Source organism: Haliotis rubra, unplaced genomic scaffold, assembly GCF_003918875.1.
Source record: "Haliotis rubra isolate DU_JTF1 unplaced genomic scaffold, ASM391887v1 Scf653, whole genome shotgun sequence".
In the NCBI taxonomy this organism is placed as follows: Eukaryota; Metazoa; Mollusca; class Gastropoda; order Lepetellida; family Haliotidae; genus Haliotis; species Haliotis rubra.
Genome location: NW_025767361.1, coordinates 438,429 through 465,622, shown reverse-complemented (window position 1 = coordinate 465,622; position 27,194 = coordinate 438,429). Strand labels below are relative to the sequence as shown.

At 39.0% G+C, this 27,194-nt stretch overlaps 1 protein-coding gene across 1 annotated transcript in view; it reads right to left on the bottom strand.

Moving 5' to 3' along the window:
* Positions 1–27,194, bottom strand: part of LOC124257242 (LIM/homeobox protein Lhx3-like) — a 35,244-nt gene that overhangs the window by 5,725 nt on the left and 2,325 nt on the right. The window contains exon 2 of the mRNA XM_046691255.1: positions 10,685–10,859. Within this exon, the coding sequence (XP_046547211.1) occupies positions 10,685–10,859 (175 nt within the window). The remainder of the gene's footprint in view (positions 1–10,684; positions 10,860–27,194) is intronic.

Here is a 27,194-nt window from a genome sequence, read left to right as displayed (position 1 = left end):
AATACAACGTAAACAATCATATCATTAGATGGTCTATTTCGATTTATGTTTTTATAGGAGTACGACGCTCCATAAACAAAAACAAATATTTCTCGAAATTTGCATAATATAGAAAGGCTATTGTGATACATTAAAATAAGATATACAGTGGGTGCCAGATTCGTACTAGTTCAGTGCAAGTTGAGATGTTGTATAACGTGTCCCTGTTAACCACAGGGAATTATTATGCTGCAAGAAACATCGATATCAACAATAATGACCGAACCTATTGACCACAACTGACCATTGCCCCGCCCCTTTCTCATCCATCATCTGCTTCATTATAGAATCTAGTGTATTTCACACTGGGCTCCTCGAGGGGACGATCGATACGGCTTTTACACTTTTTTCCCCAGTAATCTCTTAAATCGAGTAATAAGCTTTAAAGATGAGGGCGACCTTCCTTCTCTCGTTACACAAATCCTATTTACGGCTTAGTTTCCTGGTTTTACCCATCCCTTAACTTGGACAGGGCCACTCACACATGCGGTTGAACAGGGAAGTTAACATGATCACAGAACAAGTGTCCAAGCTAACCGGGTTTGATAACATGTCATTTTGGAATATTTATCACGTGTATTAACTTCACAGCAAAAAGATTCAGACACACACATTTGTTGAAGGTGAAAATTGAAAGAAAAAAGCAATTGTTCAACGGTGATGTATTTCATTCGGGAACCATCTTAATCTTGGAACTTACGTTTGCAGTGTTGTGATGACTATTTGTAGTAGTTTCGATAAACTTTATAATTATAAATCTAATTATAAAATGTGTACATATTACATTTTGCCTGGCAGTTCGTGTGGCTGTCATGAAATAAAGCAGAATATTTTTCTTTAAAGTTTTCCATTCTTTTAGAATAACGTCATGATCAGAATTTTAGTCTTCAATGCCGTTAGTGTATATCTGTTTAGAAATCTGATTTGGACACGATATATGAGTTATTCTGATTCTGTGGTTAGAATTTACTTTTTCCGCTTGAGTAGCTAATCTTTACGTATAGCCACATGCGGAAAGCACGTGCTTGAAATGGCAAAATGATGATGTGAGTGTACATTTCATTTTGAAATGTACACCGCCACTCAAGCTTCGCTCCAATGTGTTAATATCATACTGTACATATCAAATAAGTTTCAGTTTGACTAATTTATACGTTTCTTGTAACATGCATATGATAATTTCATCATAAGGTAATCGTGTTGGAATTAATATTTTTAAGGGAGGGCCACACAGTAGTAGTATTTTTCTTCACCGATCAAATTCATATCGATTACGACTTCCTGACTTGATATGGCTAGTTTCTCTGTTGATGAGCAACTCACAGAGACGGCGAGTGTTGAAACCTTTCATTTAATACAATTGAGAATATGGGATCGAATTGTGAAATTCGAAAATTTGACCCGTCCTATTTTAAATTCAAAAGTAATGGATACAAGAAAATATGTTTGTGTGAATTAAAATTTAAAATCAGTATATATGTGCTGCAATACTAGTGACAGGAAATCTGATAAACAGAATATTTCGTAGCAATATGTTCGTCCTATATATTGAAGTTACTTTGAAGTCTTACAATTTGAAAATGAAAGACGAATTCCCAAGTGAACGTTCTATACTCGCAGCCACTTAAACTTATTTTCGTTTCTTTTTTGTTTCATCGGCGAGGCAATGTAGCCGTAGACAAAGCCTCCCCCGGTGCTTCCAACCGTGTCCTAAACTAATTAGTACGAGAAAATATTGATTGGTATATTGATTAGAGGCCCAAACTACTTCCAGTCGAGTACATATCACCGGCTATATTAGGACAAGGACGTGGGCCTCCACAGAGGATGTGCATTGCGTATCCTAAGTACTGGGGCGGTGGGGTAGCCTAGTGGTTAAAGCGTTCGGTCGGCACGCCAAAGACCCGGGTTCGAATCCCCACATGGGTACAATGTGTGAAGCCCATTTCTGGTGTCCCCGCCGTGATGTTGCTGGAATATTGCTACAAGCGACGTAAAACCAAACTCAGTCAGTCAGTCCTAAGTACTACAAGACAATAGAGGATTTTGTATTGATATTAACTTCTTGTTCAAAACGACTACTGACCTAACCGAGACGTGACGTCAACATGGGTCAATTTAGACGTTTATTAGATACAACATACGACTGATATCATTGTTTCATCGCTATGTGTTTATTCGTTTGTTCTGTGTTGACCGTTCACTCAGTATTAAAGTTGTATGACGACGGTTTGAAATTAATCGAGTCTGGACCAGACAATCCAGTGACTGATGTCATGCGCATCTACCTACGCAACTGATACGATGATTTGCGCCAAAATGTCAGCGAGCCTTACCACCCGATCCCTTCAATGGCATCTTTCAAGCATGGGTTGCTGAAGACTCGTGGGTCTCGTGATCTCATTGTTTAAGCGTGATAACCAAATGCATAATGAAGTATTAATACATTTTAGACAATAATTTACTTAAATGCATTTACTTGGAATGACAATGAACAAAATCGTTTTCGAAATACACGTGTGGTAACATATAGTTTTCTTAAAACTGCACACGAATAAATATACTCATGTCAATAATGGTTGTCACCCCATTCAATTTTTTTTATTGGAGAGGGGGTGTGGTGTGTGTGTGTGTGTGTGTGTGTGTGCGGGGTTGGGGTGGGGAGGGGGGGGCAACCATTATTGGCATGAGTATATAATAAATTCTAAATGAATTTATTTTACCGTCCCTTACAAACGTCAGATGTGATTGGTTGTTTTTTCCTTTCTGAGTTATATTCAACAAATTATCCGAGGCGTATTTCTTTGATGTTGAAACTAAGCACAGGAGTGAACAGATTTTTACAAATCACCTCAAATTAAAAAATCTCCGAGAAGAGAAGGTCCATATGGGACTTTATGTTTGCAGAGAAATTCGTTTTCTCGACCATGTCGAATCTGTCATTCACGAACGAGATAAAATCTCGTGATCTCGCGTGATTTCTTTGTTCTGCGCGCGCAGGTATATTGCCTATCTGGAAGTTGCCGTTTCACCAATCGCGAAGTGAAGGTTGATTTGGGTGCGTTCATGATTCCTTGTCAATAAGACTCCCTCGGGGAAGGGTCGTGATGAATTGGAAATATCGAACATGGCATGAAGGAAACACGATAGATGTTCACCAACAGGACGCGGACGATTGGGGGAAAAACAAAACCAATTAAACTTTCAAACTTTCCTCAACGTTTTAATCAAATTTGGATATCTCTCCCCAAACAAATATGAAACGGGTTATATGTACTGTTATTCTCACCACTAGTGCGATTGTCTGAATTGTATTCCACAAAATCCCCACCCCACCCCCATGTGGATGAACAATATATAAATTATCTTTTGGTAAATTAAAATTCTATTCATTATCAGCATCCCTTTCCAAGCAAACAAAGAATGGATTCAATGCATGTTATGTTGGCCGTTGGTGCAATCAAAAAATTCATTCATGTTAATGTACTGTATATGCACGATTTTTAATTTTAAAAATTAATTATTATCATCATCCCTTTCCGAAAAAAATAAGGGGGGAGATAATTGCAAGCGTGTCTTGGTCGTTTTGCGAATATTATGTTATCCGTGAATGTATAATTAATGTATATGCTTGTGAAATAAGTACACTGTTTAATCGTGTTTTGAAAGAAGCACAAAGGCATTATTGTGAAGGCAGGTCCTGTTTGCCACCATGATGGTCGAGAACACCACGTTTCACACATGCAATACTCCATCTGAGTTTTAAATATCTGAATGCAATAAAATGTTTCTTGTCCCCCTGGCTGCCAAATCTCATATAAAACAGAAATATTCGTATCGTATTTTTATATTTTAAATTAAGCAATAAATCATATTTGCTGTCGTTTCAAACGTCTTTCCCAGTTTGATGCGATTTAGCCATTCAAAAGTGATTCGATTGCTGTAGTTTTTGCCTTGCTTTATGTTTGCGGTTGATATCATATACATTTCAACGCCGGGTTACGATGTTGCCGTACCAAATGCTGTCCGTTTCACATGGCTTTCAGGTTCATGATCACAGAGCGATGCCATTTCACGTGGAGCGGTGTCGATATCACCGGAGGCCGTGTTAATTTCAGAGACACAGGGCTGAGTACCTATAACGCGCTATATCAACCGCTGGTTGATTTCACAGTTCGCATGTCTGCTACTTAATAACTCAGCAGGGAGGTTGGATGGGCGCAGAGTAGCTGGCATATATCGCCATTACACCTGTCCTCTTACGAACATCAAAGGTGCGCCGCTGTACACCGCAGTACAGGAAAACCAGGTGAGAATAGCGCATCGATTCGTTCCTGTTCTCTAACTCGTGATAAATCAAGCTGATTAAATATTCAGTAAACATTCATGTGTTTTTCAATCTCTAGTTGTTTGCTAGCATTGTTATCGTACAAAAATCTCATAAGGGATGCCAGCGACTTGACTCACACAGGGATGGAGAGTGGCCAAGCGGAACGATTGTGTCATATGCCCAGCGCAAACGTAATATATTTCATCTAAAATTGACATCAGTGCATTTCATACTGTAAATAATTCATCGAGAGTCCCCAGTAACAGGTCGTCTTGCGTGAACCTCAATACAGTCGACGTGGTTTGAAAATAATCTTTCAATATTTAATATTTTGATTTCATAGTGTCTTGATTAACGGGACTATTTGACACCGAGCGAATTGCGTGACAAGGGCTCATTTCAACTGAGGCCAACCTTCGCGATCAAAAAGTCTATATTCGCATGGAATATCTGGCCAGGGCCATGCGATCAGACTGGTCCCTGAGACACGAGACAACCTGCACGTGCCGCACGCGACATACCTTGTAAATATCACGAGAATTCAGTGCCTTTGAAATCGGATCGTATCAGTTAGGAAGACTTTGAAACACCCCTGAAGGATGCACGTGCGACGTGGCGACGTGAATGAGTTCAACTAGCTGTGAAATAGACAAGACTGCAACGTGCAATTTACATCATTTCGACAACTCTTCCTATCTCTTCTTCCAAAATTACCCTGTTATTTAAAATTTATGACCCCTCTAATGATTCTCAGGACGTTAGTAACACAAATATGACTCGATAAATCAACTTTTATGGTTAAAACCTGACAACGTGAAAGTTACTGACATTTTAGGAAGTGCCTTTTCCCTAAAATCACTGTTAAGAACTTGATATTTTCGCCACTTTCTTCTTATTTTGCTTACAATCACCATCATAATTTATCCCTATATTCATTTATCCAGATATCGAATGGTTTTCGTTTTCATTAGTGTTAAATGCATGGCTATTTTCGCGGAGATAATTTTGACATTTTCAGTAATAAATCTAATTATTTCACTACCGGGTGGCCAGCTATGTTAAAATCTAAACAAACGTATTTAGCTGTAATAATTATGCTGATTCTTAATTTCTAATTATCAAAACATTTGAAATGACAAAACAAAACACCATTAAAACTGAAATCTAGCTCTTGACTCTAGGTAATTTGAGATTCGTTGTTTTTAAAAAATGCATTGTAAAATTATTAACATTTCTTTCGCATGTACGCGCGTTATCCTCACATCGTTCTCAGTCAAACAGTTTATGTTAAACTGTTATCAGTTTGACGGTAATGGCATCATTCGGGGAAATCAGTTTATAACAAATTATGGAAACCCGGAGAGAATTCTTCTCGTCTGTATTTGAAAGGGGTCATGCGACACGCCAAAATTGATTTAGCCGAATGAAAAACACTGGAACAGGAACCGTCCATTAGGTTTATGTTACAAGCAGGAGCAGAATTTGGTGTGTGTGTTTTTATGTTTTGAGGGGAGCTGTTGTCAACGTAACGCTGTGTTAGTTTGGGTTTTCAATGCCGTTTCCTATATTAATTTATAACTATAAACTTATTTGTTTATTAATATTTACAAATATATTTTATTTTTGTCAGACGAAAAACAATTCTATATGTTGCATAGCGTACTAAATTCAATATTACATCAAGATCATTGTGTGTTTTGTAGTTTTAATATTTAGATATTAGAATTTTCATCATTGGTTTGTCCCTTGTAGTTATTGAGACATATGACGAACTCATCAAATATTTGACATTTGATCTGCTAAATTTGTATATATATATTGAAGGATCACTCATACTGTAATGTCCCCAGAAGTACGATACACTTGGTGAGTACATATGCAGACATATACCTGAAAATACAAATAAATCCAAAGATAGTTAAAAGAATAATTTGGTACCTCTTTCGTCAGAAAACCTTTCCAAGTAGCTACAGGCTGTAATAAGACTATTTCGTTTCTCTTTCGAAATTGATATCTGGGAATCGAAATACGTTTGTTTATTACGATGTCAATTTCACAGACACGACCTGGTTGACGTGAGGCTGACCTTACTGACGGTGACGTTGACATTAGACGGGCCTGACTGTCGGAAGATAATTCCCCACTAAGATATGAAAGCCTCTTTAGGGTGAGATGGAGACAGTCGTGACGTCACAAAAGCGGGATTACTGGATTTTTTGGCGTTTGATAACCAGCGTTATCGATATAGACTATTTATATACACATGTCGTGGAGGCTATAGGAGCTGAGGTGTGGTGCCTTTCTCCATACAAACTGACCATGCAAAAGAGACATAATTATTGTGGCGATTTGAAAGATCGATTCTAAACTGGACACGAGTACCAGAACGCAGTACCAGACAGAACCGTTACGCATTCAATGCCTAAGATACTTGTTTTGTTATGTTTTGGGGTTGTTGTTATTGTTGTTGTTGTTGTTTAACGCTGCCGTTAGCAATACTACAGCTATATGGCGCGGTCTGTAAATAATCGAGTCTGGATCAGACCATCCAGTGATCAACAGCATGAGCATCGATCTAAGCAATTGGGGTCTATGATACTTTGTTCTTTCATCAAGTCAAGCGACTGTTTCATGATATTTCGTTTCACGGTTCAAGTCAAGTATGCTGCCAGGATACAATATACAAATACACACTTCACTCCGTATAGTACTAAGTACTGTAAAACAGTATCATCATGTTCACATCACTCCTCAGAGTTACTCTCTGGTTAGGGGGTTGGGTAGCCTAGCGGTTAAAGCGTTGGCTCGTCACGCCGAAGCCCCGGGTTCGATTCCCCACACGGGTACAATGTGTGAAGCCCATTTCTGGTGTCCCCGCCGTGATATTGCTTGGAAAACTAAACTCACTCACTAGTGTCTGGTGTACGTGTATTATCGATCAGGATACCCAAATAAATCAATCACCATCGATTAGGATACCCAAATAAATCAATCACCATCGATTAGGATACCCAAATAAATCAATCACCATCGAATATTCTTTTATTTCTTTCATTTCAGCTGCTTTAAACTTGGGTGTATATTTTTTGGTTCCATTTATTCCGAATACGTCCCGGAATGTGTTTTCTGCACCGGGTATGATATAAATAGCAGACTCATATTAACGCTAATTCTATCGCTGCAATAATGTTTCCGTAATTGATTCCTGAAATAGTAAGACGATGATATGATTACAGAGTTAAACCTACGTCTACGAACTGCAGCAAATGCTAAATGACCACCGTCCTTTAGAGTTCTGTCTTTTATTGATTATACCAGGGATAATCTACAACATATAGTCTCCCTGATTATACCTATGGTCATCGTCTCAAGTTATTGCATATGGGACAATGAATAAAACGCATGTAAATTGAGGGTAACTGAAACAGGCCGACAGGGTTTCGCGAGACAAGATCCCTTCAGAGTACGTGATAGGCTGATACACACCCGACAGCCACATACTTAAATAGTCAGCAGTGTACATGTGTTTTATCAATTATGGAGGTGAAATTGACAAGGTGTGGACTGAAATAAACATGCGTCCTTTTCTCGTTTATCCGATTATGGTCTTAGACGTTCACGTGTTTGAAATATGCAACAAGGCCCCAAGTGTGTTAGTCAGAAAACAATATGAGCCAGTTAGATAAACTTACTTAGTGAGTTGGAAACGTAATTCATCAGTTAACAAATCGTTTTGAGCTATTGTGTCACTGGATCGTCTGGTCCAGACTCTCTGTCACGTGACTGGCAGGTAAGAAACTGGCTGTCACCGGATAATCTGATGGAGGCACGGCTATCGTGTGTTGGGGCGTTGGTGTTCAACGTTAGGCAACAAAAACTTATGTTTAACCCTTCCATGAGCACCTGGTGTCAGCACTGACCACCAGTGATCTATTCTTATAATTTTCACCGCTATTTTACCATTTACGCTCAGCAGCAGTGGGGTAGCCTAATGGTTAAAGCGTCCGCTCGTCACGCCCACGACCCCGGTTCGATTCATCACAAGGGTACAATGTGTGAAGCCCATTTCTGGTGTCCCCCGCCGTGATATTGCTGGAATATTGCTAAAAGCGGCGTAAAATTATACTCACTCGCTCACTCACTCACTGAGGAACTAGCAAGTGAGAGTTGCTTCATTGTTTTACAGCTTCTTGTTCGCACGCTAAGAAGATCGTAACTTTCATACTACGACATCGACTTACGACCTCGACTACCCATGAAGGCCCGGGTTAGAATGAACCTTCAGTAACCCATGCTTGTCGTAAGAGACGACTAACGGGATCGGGTGGTCAGGATCGCTGACTTAATTGACACATGTCATCGGTTCCCAATTACGCAGATCGATGCCCATGCTGTTTATCACTGGATTGTCTGGCCCAATTATTTACAGACCGCCGCCGTATAGCTGCAATATTGCTGAGTGCGGCGTAAAACTAAACACACTCACTCACTACGACCTCGACTTGCTTAGAACTGAACTGAATCCATGTGTCTTTATAACACAAATCGCTCAAAAACAGAATAACAATAATGATATTCCTGTAATTATAATCATGATTTCGAAATCACTGGCTGTGGATCATATGTTTTAAGCACCACTTGACCACCCCTCACCAAGTGGGCCGACCTTGTTCTCATCCAACCACACTCAACCCCATCAAACACTTTTCAACGATTTAGTCTCATATTCTCAACACATATCAATTTTTAACAAGTAAACAGATCCTCCACTTTGCTTCTTTTGAAATCAATTCTCTTATTCTTAGCACCCTACTTCAGATTTTCAACAAACTGTAATCAACGACGAAGCACTTAAAACATTAATGATTCAAAACGTTATTTTTTACCTTTAGTATGTCGGTGATTATTGTCTAAGGAAGTGCGCCTCTTGTGAAAAAAGACAATCAGCTTTTTAGCGTGTAGGGACAGAAAAACATTAATAATTAACAAATACATTTCATGTGTCCATCATACTGCAGGTGTTTTGAGCCCATAGCATTGTCCTCTTCAAATATAACTATACTAACACAGTGCCAAACTAGAAAATCACTCGACTATAACGTGCAGTTTTTAAGCCCCGACCAACTGCTAAGAACGTATCCCCGTCCGTTGAATAATTCAGTCGGCCATTGTCGTTAGATTGTAAAGCAATTTACTTTTTTTAATCGTTGGAGATGTTTTTGTCAGTGATATAGTTAATAGCTATCATCCATTGTTCAGCGAACTGCAGGAAATACTTGTCAACTGCAGGTGGATTGTAAACAGAAGAACATAAATAAATAACGTAGAGCCTTTAAAGTTTATCCTTACAATCGAGTTCGCTCATAACGTTAAAAGCTTGCTACCTGAAACACAGTAATTACTTTATTACTCGTACAATTCATTGTCAATTTCAATGATACAATGTGCTGCCACTTAATAACAGTCATAGACAAATATAATTTCACTACTACGGAATATGTAGTATGTTTCACATATTTACCATATTTATTAAAGACAACGCATAACAATTTGGGAATTATTAGTTGTCAAATTAATCCGTTTCAGGGTCCTTACAGCAAGAAATATAAATAGATGAACTATAAATAAATAAACATCAGTAAGCGTGCAGCGTTGACGTAGTTTGATGTGACGTAAATTATTTTGTTTGTTTACATAAAATTTAATTTACAAACATACCACATTCTGGTATACATTCCTTACGAAAGATTCATACTTCTTCATTTTGGAGCATAAAAACCGATCACCGTTTCAAAGTTTAAGTAAGCCTGTCACTTTCTGTATACAGTTTCCATCGAACGTTTCCTGCACATTTTCCTGCACAGATGGTTCCAATTCAAGAACCGAGTCCGATTCCGTGAAATTCAAATTTGGCTATCCTCAGTTGTAGGTCCATGTTTGCAGAGCGTGCCAATATCAGTTGCAGGGGGATTGCAGGAGAGAGGGTACGTGAGGAGATTGTATTTTAAAAACAGTTTCATGCGGTGCAGATGTCGATGGGAGTTTGGCTAAAACTCAGGGGAGAACTGGGAATTCTATGAAATCATTTTAATGCCCTGAACGTGATGTTCAAGATACAGACGGGAACAGTCTTGATCTGCTCGATTGTGTCTTGTCTGTGAAATGTGTGCAAGATTTTAGACGTATTCAGTCTAATCATTGTTATCGCTTCTGTGAGGTGTTTGCTGATTGTATATATAACTTAAAACATGCCTTCGTCAGTGACCATCATTACTCGCTGCTCTGGGAGTATGGATATAATGTTTGTATACTTACTTGAAAAAATCGTCTTTGCAGTACACTTTATCTCCTTTTGAAAAACATTTATCGGATAGTTGTGCCTGGCAATCTGCACATTTTAGACACTTTGAATGCCAGGATCGGTCGAGCACTTTGAGTATAAACCTGTCCAGTATCTGCTCTCCACACCCGGCACACTTGGGAATAGCAGCTGAAATAGAGAAGGGACACTTGAAATAGACATCGCCATTTGTGAAATATACACTATTATACGAAATATTTCATTCATAGACGAGTTACAACATGAAACGTTGCCAGTTTAAGCAAAAAACACACGTCCTGTATGAAATTGACAATAAAAAGATGAAAATACAATGCTGTAGAAGGTGAAATATGACACGTTAACATACAACCTTTACATCTGAAATGAACATCACTATATTTGAAATGTACATCACTATATTTGAAATGTACATCACTATATTTGAAATGAACATCACTATATTTGAAATGAACGTCGCTATATTGAAATGTACATTGCTATATTTGAAATGTACATAACGGCTGAGGTATACGGACAACGAATTACAGTACGTCTCTGGCGACCATTTCATGCTATGCCATTATAATATCGTCTCGAAACTGACATTTATGGGGAGCCAATGAATGTGTATGAAATTGATATCGTTTTAAAATGGACCACAATAAATATAACCATTAATAGTGTCTGGGAGTATTTTCTAGTGTGGTGCCAATGCTTTGTAATGAAGCATTAACACACATGGTCAGTTCAAATATATGATATGTCACGTGCCAAATGTGGGTCTCTTTGGGACTTCACTTTATGACACACCGGTCCAGACAAGAGCCTCAGAAATGTACTTCATTGATCTTCATTTGTTATTAGTTACAGAAGAAGAGCAATATGGTCCTGTTAGCTTCCATCTATATGACGGCAGAACATAACATTCTGTATACACCCGTAGAAATCAGGATAACAATAGATTTTGCGAAAACCCTGCATGTCGCAAGATGCGACTAACGGGATCTGGTGGTCACAGTTGCTGACTTGGTTTAGTTACGTCATCATATCCCAGATGTGTTGACTGACTTGGGCGTCAGTCACGAGATTGTCTGGCCCAAACTCAGCATGCTGCCATACTACAGCTGTAGCCTTAAACAAGGTCAAATGAACACAGTTTTGTACATCATCACGAGCAAGACCCCGAGTCAACTGTATAGCGTGTAGTCTCAATAGTTCCGTTAACCTTTCGTTCGGAGACGTCTGATTGAACTTACATGTAATATGAATGAAAACAATGAAGCTGACCATATTTATTTTGTAAGTGCAATTTCAAAGGAAAGCTGTGTGCCAACCTAAATGACTTCACAGGTTGTTCCAGAAACTCTCCCGATCCAGTGAATTAACCGCATGTTACCTGACTGAAATACTATTCAAAGCAGCACTGAACATAACCAACTTATCTAAACGTATTTCCGATCAGCAACTAGTATTGCATGTGTGTGTGTGTGCGTGCGTGCGTGCGTGCGTGCGTGCGTGTGTCAGATATAGAAGTTGGGATCTGAAACAAAACATTCACAGATGCTGCAAGAAAAGGAAATCCTCTTCAATCTTTGTCAAAAGCACTCGAGACCAGACCGACAGATATTGTTTCCTTTATTCTCGTGCAGTCCTAATAAACGCATGGCTGACCATAACCTTCAAAACAAAAGCACCTCAAAACATTTTAGTACCCTTCATCCGCCGAGAAATCACTTCTGAAGGCCAAAATCAAATAAAGCGAGTCAACTTCTGCTCGAAGCTCCTTGGGTGGTGCTGGAAAGCAACCCAAGCGGCAAAATGGCGGACAGGCATGGTAGCAGACGACAGTAGAGCGATCGGCTGCCGTTCGGCATTAAATGAATTAAACTGGAGATTTGGGGACTAATTTAATTAGGCTTTGGGGTGAGATGGTGCCGAGAGACTGGCACAACATCCCTGCATCAAAATAAATTTAATTAGCGCCTCAACCAAATGCGGTGAAGCCAATTAAGGTAATACTCCGTCTCGAACGCGTGCGGTGTTCCCGTGCTAAACGTGCGCGGGGTAGTGCGGCAGACGTGCCCATGAAACCAGCGCAAGAGCCAGTTTTCAAGCTACGTGCCTTAGCATGGATCCCAGCCCCACGTTTGGGTTGTAACTGTCAATACAAGAGAGAGCTGTGGGTTTTGGGGGAGACCCAGAAGTGCCACAAGCGGCCAAACTCAAGCCAGTCGTCTCCCCGACGTCTCTGGGCCAAGAAACCAAACAAGAGAGGGATTCTAGAATTTCATTCCCTGGATCCGGGTTTTACTGGAAGATCCTATCCCGGATCAGACGTGGGCCGGTCCAGCTGTATCTCCCAGGAACAGACTGTGCAGTAGTTTGGGCTGTACTCTAAACAGCGACGAAGAAGTGACTTCACCCGGCAGTATATTCACTATCTATGTAATTAGGGAATTGCCGGCGCTCTTGTTCTCAAGGATAGACTGAAATCTCATAAATAAATATTGGCGTTTTTAGTCTGGCGATATTTCAAGCTTAGATTTACCATGTACTCTTGTTGGGACATCCAAAAAGCAGGACTAGAAAGCAGGACGTGATTTAGAAGAGAGTGAAATAAAGACTATAGATTTCTTTGACGCACTTTTAATGTCTGATTTCCCTGAATCTCGTTAGACCTAAAGGCTATTTGCAAGCCAATAACCTTGATGGAGGAGGGCTCTTTGTGTTGATGATATATGAAATGCGATAGCGTAATATATATATACATAAGTCAAAACTACATTTTTACGTTTATAAGCTGTAATACCTAATGTGAGGCTCAGCAATACATTTCTTATCAAAGTCATTATAAATCAATGAAAGCTTATATTCCTTCTGAAACTACGACTAACATTTGACGTTTCGTGGATACAAAAGAATTGTCTCCCTTTGTTATTCAAACGGTCTCAAAAATGGCGCTTTGTAAAGTGATCAAAAAGTGTCATTGTTTCAAAATCGGCGGTTAGATACCTCATAAAGTTGTTCTTTAAACAATAAAATACATCTCAACGATTCTTAACAACGTGTAAAGAAAATCAATTGTTATACGCGTCTCATATTTGCAGAAGAAACCGAGTCAAACAACCCGCTAACGAGACAACAGCGGCCCGTTGGTAATAGAAATCCATGTCTTGGTGTTCTAAATTCCCAACATCGAAACATGTTTAAACAATGCAACGACAGCTAACATATGAGAAGATCTTCTCGAACCCTCTACATTCATAGCTTTTGCATCGGTTATGTCGATCAAACTCTCGAATTCCAACCATTAAAGTGATCTATGTACATGGGTTTTCCAAGTGGACCATTACCCACGAACAATAATTGGAATTGTTATTGGATTAACATATCCACGTACACACGGAAGTATATAACATCATTTATAACTGTTTTTCATTGGTACTTCATGAGCTTAAACTTGCCTATACCAATAACCATTCGAATGATAGGGTTAAATAGGCTGACATGTACCGACATAACGGTTTACTTGGCAATAAATTCTTCTAAAATAACTCTCAACTTGCCCGCATTGATCTAACTGACGGAAAACAAATATCATAAGTTTTCTGGAGGTGAGGTTCGTCTTGGGCTTCGCTAAACAATTAGCTACCTCAATTTTACAATATCTGAACCGTGTTACAAAAAAACTGGAACAGGAAAATTTACAGAAAAAAAATGTTAATGTGTTTCAAGGTGTGTTTCAAGGCGTTAATCCGAAATCCGAGAAGTAGTTGAAGTCGCATCCAAAGACGTCGAGGATTTGGTGCTACCCAGTTGAACAAAAATAACATCTGTTTAAATTCCAGGGTCCCGTTTCACAAAGCGATCGTAGCGCTACGACTGTCGTAAGTCTATGCTAAAGTATGGGAGTTACGATCAGGTTAGCGCTACGATCTCTTTGAAACGGGCTCCAGGTTCCCCAGATGGAAACTCTGAAATCCGATTGCCTATGAAACCAAAGTTATAGTCTGTTTGCAGTGAAAACGTACCGATGAATTTCACTCTAAATAAAAAGTAAATCGATTAAAGCGAAATGGTGTTTCATCTACTGCGCTTACCCCCTTGTAATACAAATAATAGCAATTTGAATCTATGATCGTTTGTTAAACAACTTTTATCCTAAGTTGAATAAAATTCTGAGATTGAAATGTTCATTTGGCAAGGTAAAATTATGAGGATTCGCAATCTTAATTTCACATAATTTGATTTACTTTTGTGTTTAAGGTGAAATTCATCGGTACGTTTTCACTGCAATCAGACTATAGATAAACGAAGTCCCACTGATTGCGTCCTGGAGGATGTTAAAAAATGCTTTAACAATTCATAGAGTTATTTCATCGGCAACTGACTGCGTTGCGACGTATATTATAGATATTTTGCAGAAAGAGCGCATACGATATGAGTTTTGATCCTTGTTCTGTTTAAGCCGTTTAAGCTAAAATCAACAAAACCCGAGACTTCCGTTTAAAGACTCTGGCTTGGCAACATCACTAGCTCCGTAAACGCAAATTTCAGCCATTTTTGTAGCCCGACATATGGTGAGAAATTGTTTCGTCAGGTGGGGAGAGGGCGTAATTACCGTCAGCTATAATCTTTTTCCAAAAAAATTCTCGTTTGCTCTGTGATTATCAAGGAAGGAATCGAGTAGACTTGAAACTGATACCCCACTTTGTTAACACGGAGAGCCGGGGGCCCCGAAAGGGGGTCGGCGTTGGTGTAACACGATCTGTAACCAGGTCCCCGGAGCCTCCGCGAACTGTTACACGGAACTACTGTTGAAAAGGGACAAGTTTCGCATTTGAGGGGCTGGGATCACACAGGGTTCCTTCGGGGATCAGAGAAACCGTTACATTAAACAGAAAATGTCGGGGTCGGATGTGGGCGTGATAAAACTGTCGAATTGTCTTCACACTGACTAGTTAAAAGGGGCTGATTTGGGGCTCGTCTTTATCCCTCTCGTTGTGGTGTTATAGGCGCAGATTGCCGCATTGTCTTTGTTCGTGCATTGGTGAAGCTGCTTTCAACATTTTTAATAGTTTTATAGCGGCACACACCAGTATTAACGTTAAAAGGTATCAAATACTTAAATACAGATCAAATATATTTTCATATTTTTTATCCGGCAAGTTCGTTTTTCTCTAATTCCTAAAGAATCACGATAGGTTATTTAACAGTAAATGAGGTACAGTTGTCCCATCTGTTACTATTGTAGTGCTCATGTAGACATGACGCTTTTGTTGAAGCCATTATATAGCAGAGATGATGCGGCACGTATTATAACAGCAGATAAAAGTGCATCTTAACCTTGTCGGTTATAAAATCAGAATTGCTAACATAACACGAAAACAATGTAAAAACATAATATTTTTTCAAAAGCTTAACAAAAACAAACACTGTTGTAATTTCAAGAACTTGCTTTAAAATATTCAACAGAGGAAGAAAGATATTGTATTCAAAGGTCTCATGTGCTCGTGTTATTGTACCAAACACAAATTAAACCACACATGGAACATAGCTTGAACAATTGTCCTCGTTTCGTCACCAGATTGTGAAATGCATTCGATATCGCAGCGGTCGCCAAAGTGCTACTTACACGCAATAACCATTGATTGATTGATAACTACATGCTAATTACAACCGGGGGCAATATAGAACAGCACAATACGTTGCGTCTAAAAGAAACAAATCGCTCAACTGTATACATATGGCTATTCAAATTGCTACCCTCCAATAACGAAACGTAGCTTGAAGCTATACGCGCGAACGTCATAACGCCACTGACGAGCATGCGCACAAGATGACAGTCGGGCGCCATCTGTTGAGCGTAATGTGAAACGAGATATTTGTGATTTATGCTAATTAAAACAGAACCTTCCTGGTTGAGATTTGCTGGGTGATGTTTAAACGAATTTCAAACACGTGCAATGAATTTCAAAACGTAAGTATCGTATATCTTGCAAGACTTATTTTGAAACAAGTTTACTAATTTGCAAAAAAGCAACGATGACAAACATTCTGTCTAATGCAATTCTCGATATTAGAGTTTTATTTTACGCCGCTTGTAACAATATTCCAGCAATATCACGACGGGGAACTTATCTGTATTCACTTACGCATACCTAATGTGCGTGTTTTGTTAGGTTACTTATTGATTTGCCTTTGCATGCATTTGTGACGGGTACCACCGATGGGACGGGGTACTGTCACATTGTCGTGAACACCCGGTATCATCACTATTAAACAGTAAGTCATAAACCCATGCTTATATAATCCTCGGAATCGCGCTGTTGGCTCTTTGCAGAGATTTCATGTGAAAATGGAAATGTTTTATCGATATTATTTAGCACACATCGACAACAACATCTATTTTAACGGTGCAAGTTGCATTTGGTGTAAATCATTTTATCCCATAAATACCTATAAATCACGCATAGGTTGATTGTCAAAAGACAATTATTCACAAACAGGGAGCCTTTGTCAAACAAGACAGCCGATTTCATATGATGTGTTATAAACTTTATCGACGAAAAAGAACGGACGAAAAACGTTTTCTGAAGAAAATTGCGTCATCGAGAAAACTATGGATCGGATTTTATGGTGACATACGATCCAACATTGGCTGCATTAACGAAACATGATCATTATTACAAGTTTTTAATTATTTCTATGAGATAACTTTTTGGAGGATTAAATAACAGCATTTGTTTTGCAGGACTAACAGTGAGTGGATAAGGCTCCGGGTCGACGGCTCGTAGTTTGAAAGATAACGTGTGTGGTGTTTTACGTCGGAAATGTATATTTTGTGTCCGTTTTAAATGTTACAGCGCTGTTCTGACCATGATAAATGTGTTACTTGAGGAGGACTCGCATTGATTTGTTGAGTTCGTTTGTACCACCTGGATTAAGCATTAAAAACAATAGTTACAGCGCTGTAACAAAAAATACAGAATCCAGTAAACAATGGCTGTAACGAAATCAAAGGGACCAGTAATTTTTCTTCGTCATGACTCTCGACTGATATACCTGCAAGTGGCTTGGATCAGTGCCAGTGAACAGTTCGGTATAACCGTTCTTTAATGTACAGTTACAGAGAGTGCATGTCGCGTGTGTGTGTGTGTGTGTGTGCGTGCGCGCGCGTGCGCGTGTGTTTATCCTGTAGCGCTAATCGCTAATCTACTGAGATACCAGATAAACATAGATACCTCACACAGACAAGGCATATTGACTTCTTTGAGTGGCATTTAGAAGTTGGTGTGATGGACAACGAGGAGAGTTAGATGGATATACAATATCCTTCTTTAATAAATATTAAAGAAGTTGTATATCCCTAGATCTCTCACATCGTTGCTCAAGGTATACTGACTACGAGCCGGCCAGTCCTTGTTCCATCCTCTTAACGCCGAGGACCAGGCCAGGCAACAACAACTACCACACTATAACGTCTATTGCTATACGACCAGTGAATCTGACAACGCTCACGAAAGAACTGCTGATAGTATTCATATCATCCGTTGAGTGGTATAAATATAATAAATATACATATAACAATATTTTTGTTACCCTTACATATCAAATTGTAGTGCTCGAAGGTCGAAATTGATACTTAATCAACACTACAGCACAGCGAACCGAGAATTCGTGGTGATAAAATCTGGGAACACGTGTTTAATTGCCTTCGAATTTACCGTTATCAGCCCAATGTCCATCTCAGGTGGAAGAACAGATGTTTAATCACGCCATCAAAGGCACCGCCAATAGGTAACGAAAACATTATCAGAAAACTGGAAATCTATAATGCATAATGATATCTACATCAATTATCAGCATCAATATTCAAACAGGCAACGCTTGGCTACACCCCGTGGGCAAAGCCCATCCGTTTATCCCAGTCCAAATTGACACCTGACCCCCTGCGTGGTTTTACAAATTATACTACCCCAGTCAATTTGCTGTACCTGAACCAGGTGTGTCTCTTTCGTGCATGCTCGGTTGGGGTCTCCGCGTGCGTACGCATCGCTGCGCTCGAGATGAAAACTTCTGTGCTATTTTCATCCCTCCGGAGCGTAACCCGTCCACCCAGTGTTCCCTTGCATTTCATATATGACCCCCGCGGAGTGCTCTTTCTGTTGCGCTGGGGAAAGTATTATCAATTAAAGCTGATACGAAGATACCACGTCCTCCATTACGCCGAACCAGTTTAGCGCCATCTGTCGGCGAAGTTAGCCTAAATGGGTGTTGCAATTGGTCAGGTTAGGTCACGTGGACCAGGAAAGGGGCCATCTTTGTTTGAAGGGCCGTGGCAACTGTCTCGCTTCATTGAAATCGGAGGAGAGATGCGGCGCTTCCCTTTCCCCTTTGATCTGACCTAATGAGATATTGTAGAATATTTAATTACTAACGGGACATGCAATTGACAACGACAAGGACTCAAACACCTGTATTACCCGCCCATATGCTCAATATCCTGGATCAGTATGGTGTTAGAATTAAAGAGTGATTATAGGAGTCTAAACAACGAACTCCTTTAATCAACTCAGTTTAAACAGTTCCCGCTAGTCCCGTATAATCCATGTATTTTCTAAATCAGGTGCCATAGAAAATATTTTTTTCAATAAATCTTGCTTCCCGTTTTCCTTTATAACGATTCTTTAGACCACGCCTCCAAATATTCGAAATGTTATAATTACATGATCGTCACGTCGATACGCCTCAGTAATTCAACTTCAAGTTTAGAGGATAGATCAATCGAATACTAATACACATTTGTGATTTTTTTTATACAGGGGGTAGAAGCGATGCATTTGTGTGTGTAGGGGTGAGGTGGGGTGGGGGTGGAGGGGTGGGGGTGCGGGTTGCGGGTCACGAAGCATAGTAACCACTGTGTCTGTAGGTATCAACTTTACGGGTAAAGAAGAACTGAAAACCTTTTGACACATTTCACCACTTAAAATCATTGTTGTAAATAAGTTTAAATGTTATTGTTAAGACTGACTGACTGACTGAGTTTGGTTTTACGCCGCTTTTAGCAATATTCCAGCAATATCACGGCGGGGGACACCAGAAATGGGCATCACTCATTGTACCCATGTAGGGATTCGAACCCGGGTCTTCGGCCTGATATTGTTAAGAATTCATTATACATGTTTACCAGACATTTTGACCGTTGTTCATATGTTGTAGATCCCGTGGTCGCAAGAACTCACAACCCAACTTCCCACCAGCTAAAGTCATTAGAAAGTTGAAACTGTTCCTGAAATAGGAATCGCTTTTACCATTCCCTGTGCCTCGTTTTTTCACCCGAACTGGTATAAATTATTAACATATTTCATTAAACTCAGATTGACGAATGAACTCAAGTTGTGAAGTGGAAAATTTGTCGACAAATTTAAATATAATCCCCCTCATTCTCAAGGACACACACCTCAAATTCACTGATCGGGGATGTTCTAAATGAAAACTTGAACAAGTTGAGAAAGTAATTATCATATCAAATTAAGTACGTCACATTTGCAAGCAAGGGTGCAATTGGCAGTGAACTAGTAATTTTAATTAATCTAATAAACAGCTCTCTCAGTCACTTTCGCCTGTGTCTATTAACAAGCTCCTCACAGTGCCTGCAACTCAAGGTAGACTCTATCAGTGGAATTGGATTTTAAATATTAATATCAATGACGTTGTAAACAAAAACTGACTGACTCATCGAACGAGAATGACAAAAGTCGGACGTCACCTATCCATCAACACCAGTGTTTACTGATAAACATAACATAGTGTACATTTCGGATGGCACAGTTCCGAGTTGGACTGCAATCGACAACATTTCTACAGCAGAAACCGTATTTGTTTGTGAAGCCATGGGTTGTTTGTTATGTCCCAAACTTGTTTATATCTCATCGCATTCTTATCTATGTTTTAATATCACTTAATATGACGATTAAAAAAATTATTCACTTAACATGTTTATCATCATCATTATCATATCGGAATATGCAACCCCCGGTTGTTGTTTACCTACAATAGTCAAGAGTGAGTGAGTGAGTTTAGTTTTACGCCTCTTTTAGCATATTCCAGCAGTATCACAGCGGGGGACACCAGAAATGGGTTTCACTCATTGTACCCATGTAGGGAATCGAACCCGGGTCTTCAGCGTCACGAGCGAACGCTTTAACCACGAGGCTACCCCAACGTCAAACAATATTCAAGATGTGAAAGGGGTCATAGCTAATTCAGTCTGGAGTTCCATAAAGTGATCTGATCGTTAAGATGATCATATGACTGTCTTAGTGCTAAGGTCGCTTTGGGAGCACGGTCCCCACAGACTAGAGGTTGATATTATGACCAACGTCCAGACAATGAAACGGGTGAACCCGCGAGACCACTCGATCCATTTGGTCGCATCGCAGACAAACTGCAGACATATGCTGGTGGCACTGTCATTGTCTTCCATACGCAGATCTGATCAGAACAGTTTCCGCAACATGATTGTCAAAGAGGCGTCTAACGGGATCGGGTTGTCTGGTTTGTTGTCTTGGTTGATCGACGTTCATGATGTTAATCACTGGATTGTTTGGTTCAGGTTAGACTACTTGCAGCCATCCTCCTTAAGCTGGACTATTGTCGAGTTAGGTGTTAAACAACAAACAAACACACTCCCCTTGTTTAATGTACAGTGTTGTAATAATGATCTGCATTGCAAATAATATGTTGTCAATATCACCTTAATCGTTGCAATCAACATAATTATTATTGTTATGAAAACATTATGATGAACGTCCACAACCAATAATCTCAAAAAACAATATATCCTCATAGATGCAGCTATACAGTTAAGACTGAAGAACAGGAATATGAACATTGTAACCTTGCTTGTCCAGACTTCGTTTTCTGTACTGTCCGGATTAATGAGGTCTCATTGAATTCAATGTTCTTATTAATGAGAAACTTGTGATGACGTCACACCATTGTTTATGGCAGCTGATTCTAAGCAGAGATTTCATCTTTACAAATTTAACTCACAAAAATATAGATCATTATGCAAAATTTGAAAGAACATAATATACACATATATTAACCAAGTTTGATTTAAGTAGGAGAAATCATACAAATCTGTGTATTCCGGTGGAATAATCAAGAGATTAATATGATGTTTCCATTCCAAAATTAATTGTATTCATGTAACATTATATTAATTAAATACGGGCAACGTATATTTCTGCAAAAGATTATGAATATCAGAAACGAAAACCACTGACAAACACACTAAGCATAATATTCCACCGTCATTCAGACCGATCTAGCCGACGATCACCCTACAGTCGCCAAATCCTTCTAATACGGTTAGTTTATTTGGTCAGATTAACAATATGGACACAACTCGCGGGAGAAAATTGGTCCCCTGGTACTGCTTGTTAGGAGGTACTTTATTACCTAATCACCGGTAATGAAATATATTCCAAATCACAGCAATGGTTTTTGTCGCAATCTTATTACAAATGTACGCGCTGTTTTCGTCATGTCCCTTGGAGAAATCATTCTACTTAGAAAGGGAATTTTCAAAATCATTGAAATGTAATTTCGTCTTGCTTCTGACCCTTTTTCTCTAAGTTGGGAATATGTAGGAAAATTATAATCTGTTAAATTAGTACTTTGTCGAGTTGAAGAATTTGTCTTTTTACCGAATGTAATACAATCGCAGGAACTGGGATATGTTCCCTTAAAACATGCTTGAATACATCACACTGTGTCACACTGTCACGCGTGTCGTTTCCTGTAAGAGCGCCCATTTGATTGTGACGCTATAACGTATATAAACCGTGTTTTATTAAATGTAGATCTGAGAAACGTCAACTATCATATACAGCTATCCTTGAGTGAACTGATAAGAGACATGCCACGTAAGCGATTAAATTGTATCGATAATGTCTTGAATGTAGTATCTCCATTTATCATTTCTTATTTAAATATAGTGCTGAACAGACCCTTAAATATTGCATTTAAGTATTGCAACATCGATCATACTTATTAAAAGAAAGGTTCGTACATCAAAACCATTCTGTTTACATTGAGTAGGTTTTAATGTTTTCATAAATGTTTTTTTTATCTATGTAGATATTCCACGCATTGAATTAAGAAATGTAATAATGTAACGAATTTGTTCGTAACACACCGACGATCATGTACTACAAGCCTATAGTCTTATCAGTATTATCAATAAAGAATATTGTTGATGAAAACGACATTACAAGCGCGGCATATAAGTGAAATAAACAAGGTGATGAAATGAAGAATGTTTATCATTTTCTAAATATCATTTATGAATAATTTATCTCCCCGAAAAGAATAATGGATGTATGGACCTATGAAAATATCTTAGCATTTTGACGGGTCGTGTCTAAGCTATAACGGCACGGGAACGTTAACCTTGATACAAACATGCAATTAACACTTAGGTCTGTAACACGTTGATATTGACACTGATGCTATCGGGTGCAATATACAAGCAGCAACTGCAAATACGTGTCGCGATCCAATCAAGTGTGAGAAACACCTGTTCAAAACTTTAACACTGCATGTAGCCTTCGTGTGATAAATGTTGTCAGCAGGTTATCAAAGATGACCCTTTGAATTGTTCTGAAAAAACAACAGTGTAAAAACGTGTTGGATAAATACCAATCTGGATTTTAAAGGACCAAATAAAAGTTTATACACCCGCTCTTTATAAAGTTGGTGTTTGTGCGGTATCAGAAACGTTTCAAGGTATCACATACTACATGAAACGGGTTTCTTTTGCATTCTATTTGTCAGAGCTTCGCCTCGCAAAAATTGCATTTGCAGAAATTCTGCCACTTGGTCTTTATCCTAAATTTATTTGGTAATTTTCTTTCAATTCCCATCTTCAATTGATTGACACTGCTATTGGCACTGTGTCAATTTCAAGATAGTATCGATTTCAGTATTGTAAATTGTACAGGTGTTGTTTTGTGTGGTTGTTTTGAGGTGACGCACCTTCTTCTTTGTCATGGAAATTAATTGAAATATCACTACATTGCAGTTGAGATAGACATCAAGTTTACACACGGAATATTATCATCAGAGCACGATCGGTTTTCTATGAAAAGTGAGTTTTCGCAAGGTGATAAATATGTAAATATATTCTGAGGTATGCGACGATGACTCGTTAATTATAATGGTTGACTGCGGTTTTCTTCAACAAATCCATTAGCAATTTGCTATCAAGTTTTCCGAAAGCAATTATCATACAAAACGGTGTTGAAGTTTTGCATTTCCGAGAATTTACAACACGGTGTGGCAGTTAATGCTTCGTACATCCTGCGACAGTGAACTATGCCCTTATGATTGACAGCTTCCTGACATAATGAAATCCACACCAGGTGAAAAACAAGCCAGGTGGTCGAAAATATAGATAGAAATATTGCGTGTAGCCCTCCCAGCAATATATCGGACGACAGATGCGCTGGAATCGCTCGAGCGAGTCCGTGCATCCGGCACGCGCCGACGACGCACGCGCATATATCACGTGACACCTGCCATTGTAAAGTTGTCGTCCCCGACCTTAAACTCATACATTTCCAGGAACTACAAAAGTCAAATCGAACATTGGAATGGACCAGGAGATATTCCCAGCCGCGTGCTTCTCCCCAAAGCCGCGGCTTGAGAAATAGCTTTTCCATTCACAATGATCAAATGGATTGCTAGTTGCACGTGCGGCACGTGCTTTACGTGTGTCTTCATTGCGTGAATTCCGTGCTGTAGAGGTTAAAGGGTGTCGGAAAGACGAGAAATAGGGACGATTAATGAATGGGGAAAATAAAAATTTTCTTCATATTCATAGAAACACGTGATCGCCATCTGTGGGTTTCAACCAAATATGTTACATTATTCTAAAACCCAACAGAAATGCCTCTCTTGAAACCTTGTATTTCAGGAGTGTTCAAGATGATCAAATCAGACAATATTGACACGACTTGCAAAGAGCCATTATTATTGACAATTTGATATTCATAATGAAAATGAAACATTATATTTATCGGTACCCAGCAGATCGATCTGATTTTTCAGGAACTATTACCGGTAACAAGTAGAGCGATCTGATTTTCTACAAACAAATGTCTAGTCTCATATATACGTTGCATAAGTGTTTATTCACTGTAAATCTTATTTCAACACATAGCATAAAGCAATTTTCGCGACCGACCGAGAACACACAATCAGAAAAAGAATATTCTAAAACGAGCTTTCAAAAAGGCTTTTGTAAAGAAACACCACTATTTCGCCCAAAACGCGACATCCTCAATTTAAAACCTCTAAAACCCTTCTACGCAGAACTCTTTTCAAAACATTTATTGTAATATTTCTCTAGGTGGCAATGCCTTTAAAACCAACCCTCCAGGCCAATTCAACAGCGCATCGATTCGTCCTCATGTCCAACTCTCATTCGTCTGTATCGTAGCTTTTTCACTGTGGCATTGATACGATTTAGGGCGAAATTAGAAACGATAGACTGACGTAGCCTGTCAAAACCCCTCTCCCTCAAATCCTATTACTTCACTTAGAAGTCATCAAGCGATTTGAGGAAGATTCGAGCAGTTAAAATCCGCTAATATTGTGGGCTAATCGCTGGTCGGAATCCTCTTATAGGATTCTACGGCTAAACGTCGGTTAAAGACAATAGGCAAGCAGTCGCTCTGGCTTTCGTTTCCCTACCAGTTCCGATTTTTGTACGGTTTCTTTACTCTGCTGAGCTTTTAAGGTTTGTTTCCATGGCAACCGTAGTGTTGTTTTTGCTGATCCGTTCTTCATAACAATTCTTTACAGATCCGATTTCGGAAAAGTCCTCATAGCTGTCTCCCGTCTTTCACCATATTTCTAAAAATATTACATTTACCAGCACCGTAGTCTTCTCTTGGAGAAAGAGATGTCTAACAGTTCCTATCAAGGCGTGTCTGGCAGTATCATGACACGGGAAGATTTCTTCAACTACCATACAGCTGGAATATTGCTGCCTACGCCGTGAAACAACAAACAAACAAATCGTATAACTACAACAAAATAAATAATTCTAACAGTAAATATCTGTAAAGTGCACAATTAAAAATGCTAAATTTCATTTACTGTTATCTTTCACCAGTTGGAACCCGCTCCACTCTGGTTTATATTTCTACTTTTATAGTACACTTTTCCCAATGTAAGTAGTAAACAGATATCTCACTAAAATGGTGAAAATATTTTATAGAGCCTATAAACGCGGGTTAGAGCCATCTTGCAAAAATATTTCAAAACCTCATCAATTTCCTATCTTAATTAACTCGAAAGGATTCGTTCTTCGAATTGATACCGATTAATTGCCAAAATGTTATCTACTCCACAAACCAAGCCGTGATAAAGGAAAACAATTACAGTAAACATGTCCTTGCTGAAATTGACGTATGTCAAAACCATAAAATTTCAAACCCATAAAAGAAGAATAGGCAACAAGATAGCCATAAATGTAATTTACGTAACTGTTCCAATAAAACGAAAGCTACAGAGAACATGTGGCACGTGCTGAACCTGGGGCGTCGCACGCCTCGCTGGACACAGCAGGTGTAGCTAGGGTAGGGGTTTGTTTGGGAGGGGGAGCGAGCACGGGGAAGCGTCTACCTGGCGGTATCTTCAAAAGAAACAATATCCCATATCGTCCGACTGACAACACGCCCGTACACCTGTTATGTTAACCGTACTGCGCGGCTCGACCTTATCCGATTATGAAACGAAATTACAGCCCATAGGGAAAGTGATACGACTGCCTTTGAAATATACCGTTAACAAATCCCTGTTATTCTTCTTAGTTTAAGCGCAGGTTGGTGTAATATACATGTGTATATTTCGCAGGTGGTGCCAGACCATTGTCCCTGTCAGTCTAGAGTGCAAGTCGATTTTAGAGTTCATTACGCGTCAATTTCGCCATTTCGTGATCACGGAGGTCATATTAAAGTGAATATTCTTACATGTAAAATCTAAAACTTGAACACTTTGTGTGCTTTTATATCCAATATGTAGTTAAATTGTATTGTTGTATTTCTACAAACTATATATTTATTGTTGAGATACGAAACGAACTCCGTGTAAGTTTCAAATGGAATTACGCCGTTTTTGTATTTTGATCTCAGATCTCACCTTGAACAGAATCCAAACATTTTTCAGAAACCAACTATTTACACCTGAATATCTGATGAATATGACATGTATCATTATATTCTATGATGCTCAGTTAAGTTTGATTTAGTGGCAATGAAGTGTGTGAAATATATCAATGAAATAGAGGTTATTTCCGCTGTATAGATGCTGAACGAGCAGGAAAGGTACGTAATGACGGATTTCAATGGAAAATATTTTCCCGTATTCAATCATCACAGCTAACTCAAACACCTAATTATTTTTATCAGGAATTACTTTACTTTC